Here is a 10139-nt window from a genome sequence, read left to right as displayed (position 1 = left end):
CATCTTAAAATGCAGCATGAGCTCTCTTGCAGCCTGATCCAAATCCCGCTGGGCTCTGAGGATAGACTGTGGAGCCTTTAAACGCTATTAGTAGTGCATAAGGGGCTGGCCCCCAGCCATGACCCTTAACCCATTAGATCCACTCCTGGTTCAGAGTGTTGAGTCATGCTGGCCAGTTGCCTTCCTCCCTTGCATTCCTGGCATGTGAGCGAGCCCCATTGCTACTCCCTATAATAGTGCACTAGGGGAGGGAGTAAGGGATCCCAAGTTTGCACTCATGCCCTGGCCTGGTGCGTTTTGCCTGGCTGTAGCCAGATTCTGACCCCAAATACATGAACCTGAAACACACACAAAGGAGATTTTAAAAAACAACCCCCCAAACCAGAAACCCCACAAAGGTCCATTTCTAATACAGGCCTTTAACTTTTTATTCCAAAGTACAATGCACACACATTGGAAAAATAGTATCAAAATATATATACAAAAATAACAACTGTTTGCACTGGACTGATTTCATAAAAATACAAAGAGTGGGCAGTTCAGAGAGAGTTTTGTTATAGGTTACAACTGAAGAGCTGGGACACGTGAAATATCCAAGTGGATATTCAGTTACCATGACGACTAAAGAACAGTGGATAAAATCCATTGTTGCCCTGCAGATGGGGCCCAATTCCCTACTGCCCTATGATTTACACCTGGGGAAAATGGGTGAGCCACTCTCTATGGTGCATAGTCTTATACTTTATCCCCTTTGAGGGCCAGGGTGTCTGGGGCTGGCCAGCCCTGTTCAGTTATCAGACCCAGCTGGGAAGGGGGAAGGTGATCCTTATGAAAAGGCTGAGAAAACTGCTGAGGAGAGCTGTTGTGGGCCCTGAAGGGAAGGGTGAGTCCTTCTTTCCCCCTAGAGAGGGAAGGGGAAAGTCTATGGGAGTTACAGCACAGGATGGGCAGAGGAACTGCTTTTGGTTTTGATATTTTGCCTATATTTTACCTGCAGGGGAGAGACTTGAGTGTGGCAGTGGGTCCTTCCTGAGGAGGTCAGGAAATCAAAACTAAGTGAAGGGAAACTGAGGCAGCAGAGAGCTTGAAGCCAGAGCAGGTAGGTGACACTACTACATTTACACTGGTGTGACTCAGAAGTAAGTTCATGGAGATCAGTGGAGTTAGACCAATATAAATGAGATAAGAATCTGACCGTATCATTCTGATTAGGCAACATTTTATACCCACTTCGCACTGATTTAAATGACCACACAAGATGCAGGGCAACAGAGAATGAGGAGCTTTGCACCAGTGAAAAATAGGCATGTAAAGCTACCAGATCAGCATGGTAAGTGTTTTGCACCCATTTTGCACTGGTGTCAATGATGGCACAGGTGCAAGTCATGCCCACTTGGGCCCAAATGTGCCTGTGGATTTCTGCATTCGGTGCTTGCTCCCGCAGTTATTTCTCCTTTGAGTAATCCTATCCCATTGATGTTAGTGGGGCTCCTCAAGTGAGTCAGGACCCCAGGATAGGGCCTTAAGGAATCTTTTGTTCAAAGTACTGTATGATCACTTCTTTTGGAAAGTGGATAAGCAGCGTGCTTGAGTTTGAAACATATTGTAACAGCGCAGAGATGACCTTCTACTCTTAATGCTGACTGAGAGAAAGGACTGAATCCTTTCAGAATGAATAGGTTCTAAATAAAGAACAAGCTGGAAGAAAAAGGTTATCTGGAGATACTAGAAGTTACATTCCGACTAGTTAGAAAACAGGCAGTTATCCTTTCATGTATTTCCAGTAATTTACACAGTGGCAGTGACCATAAATTTGTGGCATTGGTGAATTGTTCACCTTAATGGGTTTGATTCTGTAAACTATTCCTCCCGTAAGTAATCCTGGCTTACAATAGGAGTCTCCTGGCCTTCTGCAGGTCTCCTGGCTTGAGTAAGGATACTTGTGAGTGTGCTGTTTGCAGATCTATTGTGTTGGGGGGAGGAGGGAGACAAAGATCAATTTTCAAAGATATTTTCATGAAAAATAAGATTTCTAAAAATTTCCCAAACCTGAAGACGAGCTCTGTGTAATTTTGAAAGCTTGTCTCTTTCCCCAGTAGAAGCTGGTCTAATAAAGTATATTACTTCATTTCCCCGCACCCTTTGTCTCTGAAAAGAAATGTTTACAATTCCCAGGCCAGTAGCAATCACTCCAAGGATATGCAGCCCTAACTGCCTTGAGGAGAAGGGAGGGAAATTAGGCCTTTGGCTTTTTGTGGTTTGGGGGGGGGGGGGTTAATTCTCTTTAGGAGGTGCTCAGATACTGCACTGAGGGGCATCATTATAAAGAACTGGATAGATTTAAAAAAACCCACATATGCTCAGAGGGCATAAATTGCCATAGCTCTAATAACATCAATAGAACTATGGTTATTTGTACTAGCTGAGAAATTGGTCCACTGAAATGATAAATGGTCTAACATAATTCCCTGAAATGATAAATGATCTAACATAATCTCCCCCCCCCCATTTTTATTTCATTTCTATTTTAAAACATTTCTTTTCTCCACAGTAGATGTTGCCTCAAACTTTATGTACAGGCAGGCATTTCTTTTGCTCCTAAAAACCATCACTGCTACTTTGAACAGACTGAGGTGAAAATATTGCTATTCACTAACCACCAGGCATAAAAGCTTTATCCCATGTTTCCCTTGTGTACTGCAAAGTGCTGAATTTTCTCACTTCCCACTATAGAAGATAGGATCAGCAGGTGCTCTACACCATGCAGCATCAAGTTAGTACAGTATGTATCAAATGGAAGCAGGAATCACCTCTGTTAGTCTGTTCAAATGGTGAGTGTGATTAACAACAATAACATCATTTAACTCTGTGATCATAAGAACATTTTACAGCAATACTGAGCCAGTGAGCCTCTTCTAAAGCACTAGGCTGCTTTGTCTCATCTAATTTTACAAACAGAATTGCTTCCCTTTAAACTGTTAGGAAGGTTGAAAACTTAAAATTATTCTATTAAATAGCCTATGTGTTAATGTTCAAACAGCATCAGTGCAGTGCTATGCAAGACAGATCTGTTGTGATACTGACTTTCTTGCTATCATCTGGTTTGTTATGTGCTGCTAAGTTAGTGGTGGTATGCATTGGTATGTAGGCTGTAGAACTTGACTAGCTGTAAATTGGCACAGTTCCTTCAGAATCAGATAATTGATTTTATACCCGCCGAGGATCCTGCCCACAGTATTTATTGCATATGGTAACAACTCTGTTGTTGCCTAGTATTTCATGTTTGTTACTATGCAGCGCATCATGGCTACACATCACTTCATGACACAGCAAAGAGAGAACTGCACACTTTCTACTTCAAACCAAAGGTCTTTACCACTTAAGCTAAAGGAGACTCTCCTTTAATGAGCAGCATAGGTGCTATGACACAGTTATGCAGTTCTGATTCTAGCCGTAAAGAGCAGTGGTGCACATATTTAAATGGGGTTTGTCATGTTGGCTGACATTCTAATATATCAGTCTTTTCACCCTAGGACCACATAGCTCTTAGTTTCCATTTAATGAAAAAAAAAAAATGCAGACTCCATGTTTTTTCCATTCAGTACTCCACCTATGTTCTGTTTTGAGAAGACCAGGTATTTAAATATTAAATCTACTATGCAGTGTCACAGTTAGTGGCCTAGATGAACACGCTGAGATAATTGCTGTGCAAAACCATCATCATTACTAAGTTTTTACACACTGATCATGTGTAGGGCTAAAGTTTTTTCCGAAGCACCAAAGTCCCACTTTGAAAAGAGACTTAAACACATGGGTGCCTAAAGCCTTGGCTAGACTGGCGCTCTACAGCGCTGCAACTTTCTCGCTCAGGAATGCGAAAAAACACCCCCCTGGGCACAGCAAGTTACAGTGCTGTAAAGCGCCAGTGTAAACAGTGCTCCCAGCACTGTAAGCTAATTCCTTTGGGGAGGTGGAGTACCTGCAGTGCTGGGAGAGAGCTGGCACCACAACCACACTCACTTCAAAGCGCTGCCGCAGGAGCGCTCCTACAGCAGCGCTTTGGAGTTTTGAGTGTAGCCAAGCCCTAAGTCACATTGACTTTCAGTGAGAAAGAGGCATCCACTATAGCGCATAGAGCACTGGACTGTAACTCAGGGACCTGGGTTCTGTTCCTGGCTCTGCCGCTGGGTGGCCTTGGACAAGTCACTTCATTGCTCTGTACCTCAGTTTCCCCATCGGCAGAATGGAGATTGTAATCTTTTCTAAAGCACTGTAAGATCTACCAGTGGAAAGTGCTATACAAAAAGAACATGGCATTTATTATCCCAGACTTGTAGCAGCGTCGAGAACCTTGCAAGTCCCCTGGAAGGGAAAAGGACATGCAGGGTGCTCAGCCCCACTGAAAATATGGTCAGAAGTGCTTCCCCCCCCCCCCCATTATTAGAAAAAGCAAAAAAACAGTAAAAATAAAAAGAGCTGCTCTTTGGAAAAGCTGAAGTCTTTAGCTGTAGTTACCACAAAGAGGGACTCCAGCCATTCAAGTAGTACAGGTATGGGTAGTATTGGTAGCTGTTATACACAGAAATCAGAGAGGCCCGGGAGACATCATCTTCTTTAAGGACTGGGAAAACTGAGTTCTGATCAAGTCCACTGAGTTCTGAGGCTAATTGCTTCCTTTTGGTTTTGTACCTTCTGTTCTGGAACCAGATTTTCACCTGGGTTTCAGTGAGCTTCAGGTTCTTCGCCAGGTGGGCTCGCTCCGGGGCAGACAGATACTTCTGATGACTGAACTTCCTTTCTAACTCGATGACCTGAGTATGGGAGAAGGCTGCCCGTGAGCGCTTTTGCTGCTTCGGGGTCCTTTGGTTGCTCGGTGAGGATTTCAGAGGGTTTTCACAGTCTGATAGGTTGGTCTCCGTATATGCTTCTGGGGGAAGGAAGAGGGGAGTTAGACACCAGAAAGGAAACAGAACAGCTTGTTCTCAGGCGTTTGCCTTGCCGAGAGCACACAATTCCATTGTCATCCTGGAGACATTTTTACATGTTCACGTGAGCTTAAAAATTCAAAAAGCTTTTGTATATAATTCTCCCCTGCCCCTGAATTTTGATAGTGTTCACGCTGGGCCAGATTTTTAAAGGTATTTAGGCACCTCACTCCCATTGATTTAAGTGGAAGTTAGACACCCAAATACTCTTAAAAATGTTCCTCTGTTGTGAAAAGGCCTTTTTCTTCTGTACTCACAACGAGTGTCACCATTATGGGGTCCTGACTGGGGCTCCTAGGCATTACTGTAATACAAATAAAGTGTTGCTAACTTTTGGGGTTTTATTGTGAGTCTTTCAATGGTTGGTGTTTTTCTTAAAGCCCTAGATTCTGGAGTCCTGTGATTTATGCGAGACTCTCAGCTTTCACTTTATGAAAGTCAGTTTCTACCCTCATGTTGCAGAGAAAAGTTTGGAAATGCAAAGTCAGTGCACCCCAAAGGCTCAGATGGCAACTATATAGCAAATTAAAAAACAAAACAAGTCCTCACCATCCTCATAATATAGGGTTTGGTTTGTTTTTAAGGCACATCTCCTGAGTTTTGAATGCTTAGGGATGGCAGTCCTAGTAATTTGTAATGATTGGCCAACATTTTCAAAGATGGATGCCCAGGTGTATGTCAGGGCACCCATAAAAGTGGGTCTGGTTTTCACAGATGCTGAGCACCTGCTACTGTCATTGAAATCAGGCCAGGAGACGGACAGATATAGCCTTTAAAAAAAAAAAAAAAAAAACCTTATTCAAGTGGATCAGTATAAAATCAGGGGCTCAGTTCTCTTCCCACACACATTCCACTTCCTTCCATAGAGGTACTGCTACTTTCCACTGCTTTAATTGGCAGCAGGATCAGTCCCTTAGCACCTAAGGCACTCAAGTCTGAGAATTTGGGCTCTTGACTCAGTCCTACCCCATCCCTGTGAATGGCAAAGCTTCCAGTTCACGTCAATGGGAACAGGATCTGGATCCCTACACAAGTTACCAGTCAAGTGGAAGTTTTACTGCTAGAAGGCTGAACTTCTGATATATCCAAGGTAACAAGATCAGAAGTGTCTCCTTGATGCTGCTCTTTTCTGCTGTGGCATTGCTGAGCAAGTTTAGCAAGATAAAGAGGATATCTGCCACGTGAAAGACACACTAGTACATGCTGGTTTTAATGTGACAGGAGAGCAGAGTGAAGGAATTAGGGCACTGTTGATGGCCATCACAGCTCAGAGGTAGCAACCAGACATATCGCCTTCATCTTATTTTCAGAAGAATCATTCTGTCACTTCAGCCCTGATGATCCAGACAGGTGCTGAGCACCCACAGATCTGATCAAAGACAGTGGGAGCTGGGAGTGCTCTGCAGTTTTCAGGATCAAGCTCTCCATAACTAAAACCCCCAGTCTGAAAGATTTCTTAAAGAGACAGAGTTGGGTTAAAAATAAGAACAGTGTCCTCCTTTTGTGGTGCTAAATGACCCCTACGCTTACTAAAACTGAAAGAACCTTAAAAACAAATGAACTTGTCACTCTCTATGCAGTTTGTTGCTTTTATTTTTTTTAATTATTATTTCATTCAGCATGGACAATGGAAATAGGCCAGTTTCCCATGTTGAAATGCTTGGGATGGAAACAATAGGCCATTCCTCATCAGCAGAGCTAAACTGATTTGTACCAGAAGTCAGTGGAGTTGTGCAGATTTACACCAGCTGAGGATCTGGCTCAATTTAAGGGATTTTTTTAAAGTAAATTTCCAAGGGAATCTCACCCCCACATCCCCCCACTTGAAAAAAAAAACATTGAAACATTTCTCTTGATCTTTGGTTTTGTGAAAACTTCTTTGAACGTCAGGGTCAATTTCACCTGGAAAGATCCCTTTTAACATGAAAGTGATTGATTAAAGTCTTTTATTAATATTATAGTAGTTCCTGACTATCCCAATCAAGATTGGGACCGGACTGTGGTAGGTGCTGTACAGACATAAAATAGATCAATCCCTTCCCCAAAGAGCTTACATGTGTTTGATCCCCCTTCTTGTATATAAAAAACAGGATGGAGAGAGACTTGAGCATTCCCTGGAGCGTGAAGTGGTTTCCACTGCTTCCTCAACACCAACAATTTTCAAAAATTTGTAGCAGCTTCTCTTTCTTACCCCCTCCCACAATCATGCAGGTGCATGATAGAGAAACTTGTTGATATTTAAATGTCACCATTCTTTAAAGGAAGCCCCAAGTGATTTGCAACATATTGTATTTTGCTGCCCCAACCTAGAAATACACGGGTCCCAGAAACTCACCACCTTAAAAATGACTCAGCAGCAGGTGCATTAACAATAAGATGCCCTTTAAAGCACACATTTTTTTAATTCTGTGGAGCCCCCAACCATGGGCCAGGACCCCCTTGTGGTAGGTGCTGGACAGACACAGAACCAAAAGCCAGTCCCTGTCACAAAGAGCTTCTACTCAACAAATGGGATTTTAAAACCCTGTGTTAGATTAAAGTAATCAGTGATAGTGAATGCAGCAAATTTACCAGGCCAGAGTAAAAAGAAAGGAAGCTTCCAGGAGCTCTTTAAACATGCAGCTGTGGCACTAAGGGGGGGCGGGGGATCTTGTTTCTGGCTGCTTGATTAGAGGAGGGTCTTTCTGGGCTCTCCTACGGACTCATACGGGGTCATATGCCTTTCAAAAAATGCTCAGGGACAAATTTGCAACCCCCACTTCTTGAGGTGCCTAAATAGGACCTGAGCTCCGCGGGGCGGGGCGAGGAAATAAGTCTGTGCAGACAGTGGCTATTTCTATTGCTTTTCCCTTGCAGAGATCTCACTTATGCGCCGCTTCCGCCTGATTTGGAGGTGCCCCCGACCCCGGTACCCTAGGAACAGAGCGCTTGGGTTTCAGTTGAGTGCTCAAAGGCAGAGGAGCTGCTCCTGGTTGAGGCTGCAGGGTCTCTGCTGACTGGGAAGGGGACCCATGATTTATAGCAGTGCAAGAGGGGCGCCACGTGCGTGGGGAAAGTCTTGCAGAGCCAGGCGCGCGTGGGGACAGGGGCTGAGCAGCTGCTTACCTGCGGCTGGCTCTCCGGGCTGCTCCGGGGGCGGCAGGGGGACCCCTTTAGGGAGAGGTTTCCCAGCTGACTCCCGGGGAGCGGAGCTTGCACCGTCCAGCGCAGGCTCCGGGCTAGAGGCACCGCAGCATCCCCGGCTCTTCCTCCCTTTCCCCGCAGCCCCGCGGTCGGCACCGTCCCGCAGAATGTCTTGGATGAGGAAGGACGTGAGCGGCTTGGAGGAGTGGGGCAGCGAGCCCTGGGGAAGGCTTCTCCCCGCTGGGTGCTGCTGCGGGGCCCAGGGGTGGCTCTTGCCTTCGGGGGGCTCTGTGCTGCCCTCTCCCTCCTGCCTTCCTGGAAGGGGTGCCCGGGAGCTCATCTCCCTCCCCGCAAGTCCACCAGGGAGAAGCCCACAGGCACTTTCACTTTGCAACACTCCCTGCTTTGCATTTATAAGCCAGCCAGCCAAGCCTCCTGGGTCTGATTGGAGCCCGGGGCAGCAGTGAACGCCCTTGGAGAGCTTCCTAGGCTCCCACAGCTCCTGAGCAGTGAGATTCCTCCTTGGTATGTTCTCCGTGCCAAGGGAAGCTGCTATGCTTTGCTGCTCCTGGCATGCTGTGTCCATGGGGACTTGCAAAGTCTGTCTGTCTCTGTGTGTGTGTGTCTCTCTCTCTCGAAATCATAAGGATATATTTCCTGCCCATCACCTTGGTATAGAAGAGCCTTCCACCTTCCAGTCAATAGCAAATATCAGCAGAGTAGCCCGTCTTAGTTTGTATCCACAAAAACAACCAGAAGTCCACTAGCACCATAAAGATGAACAGATTTATTTCGACATAAGCTTTTGTGGGTAAAAAACCTGCATTTGAAGAAGTGGGGTTTTTTACCCACAAAAGCTTATGCCCAAATAAATCTGTTCATCTTTAAGGGGCCACTGTACTCCTCGTTGTTTTAATCAATAGCAAAGTCCCTAGTGGACTCTGTGTAATCTCTGGCATCTCTCCCTCTGCTTGGGAGGAGGGTTTTTAGGGCAGGCCTGCATGTCAGTGTTAGGGGTAGAAGGTGGTGTTTGGTTGTATGGTGAAAAGTAATTCACATTGTTTATAATACTTATTTATAGTAGTTTTGATATTAAAGATATTTAGGCCTTTTTTTTATAGATGTTTTAATAATGATGCTATTTTTCTGTGGGCCGTGTTAACATGATAGAATCTTTTGGATCAGAAATAAAACTGAGATCCTGATTCACTGTGGTTATTAAACAGCTCCTGGCCCTGTTTTTTAAGGAGCGGGTCTGAGCTCAGGTGCTCAGGTTATGAAGATGGTGGCAGAACTGGGGTAGGATCCATGAGCGTTTGCACATAGTCACATACTTGTGGTGCGGGGATGGTAGGGACTCTTACATCAAGTCATAGCCCCTTAACTCTGACAGTAACCATTTTTTATGCTTGCAGGAATACCTGGAGATAGACATGTAAGGCAGCCAGTAGTGGTCAGAATGGGGAAAAGAGCTGTATCTTCCTTTTCTCAGTGAGAAGCCGCTCCTGCTGTTCTCCTGGGATACTGTATCCCTTTGTGTACTTGCAAGCCCTCATTAGAGCTTCTGTTATTTTAAGATGCAAATATGCGACCCCTTCTCTCTCTTTTCAGTTTGGTGTTTGCTCGCAATTAGTTTTTGGCCATCACATGGTTTGACCCCAAATACAGGGAGGAGTTGAGTATTGTGGGGAGCTAATCTGTAGTTAAATTAACAGAATCAAATTAATCCCCCCTGTAACATCCTTAACTTCACTGGAGTTAGCCCAGTGTTCAGGCCCATTCAGTCCTGGTAAGTAGCAAAAGTTACAGGAATATTTATGTAAAACCATCATAGATGATGGAGTAAAATTCTGTTTTGGTTTCTGTTGACTTCCATGGGAAGCACTTCTTTGAGAACAAAATTTGCCCTAAGGTCTAGATAGGTCTAGATCCTCAGCTGGCAGGAGTGGATTTATCATTAAACAAACCATGCGGTGGCACGGGGTCCCCAGCAACCCCTTCCGCCCCCCCCAAAAAAATGCAGGACAAATA

General features: G+C 44.9%; 1 protein-coding gene and 1 long non-coding RNA gene across 2 annotated transcripts in view; one reads left to right on the top strand and one right to left on the bottom strand.

Annotated features, from left to right (window-relative positions):
• Positions 1–403: 403 nt before the first annotated feature.
• On the bottom strand, positions 404–8487 carry NKX3-1 (NK3 homeobox 1). Its single transcript, XM_032782500.2, has 2 exons — positions 8091–8487; positions 404–4927 (listed from the first exon to the last, which is right to left on the bottom strand). The coding sequence occupies exons 1-2, from the start codon at positions 8446–8448 to the stop codon at positions 4512–4514; spliced, it is 774 nt and encodes a 257-aa protein (XP_032638391.1). The 5' UTR covers positions 8449–8487; the 3' UTR covers positions 404–4511.
• The window catches only part of LOC116826022 (uncharacterized), a 60807-nt gene continuing 51091 nt past the window's right edge, over positions 424–10139 (top strand). The window contains exon 1 of the long non-coding RNA XR_004373977.2: positions 424–1099. This is a non-coding gene — a long non-coding RNA (uncharacterized LOC116826022). The remainder of the gene's footprint in view (positions 1100–10139) is intronic.

The sequence above is a fragment of the Chelonoidis abingdonii genome, chromosome 2 (assembly GCF_003597395.2).
Source record: "Chelonoidis abingdonii isolate Lonesome George chromosome 2, CheloAbing_2.0, whole genome shotgun sequence".
NCBI lineage: Eukaryota > Metazoa > Chordata > Testudines > Testudinidae > Chelonoidis > Chelonoidis abingdonii.
This window is presented reverse-complemented; position numbering and strand designations above follow the sequence as displayed.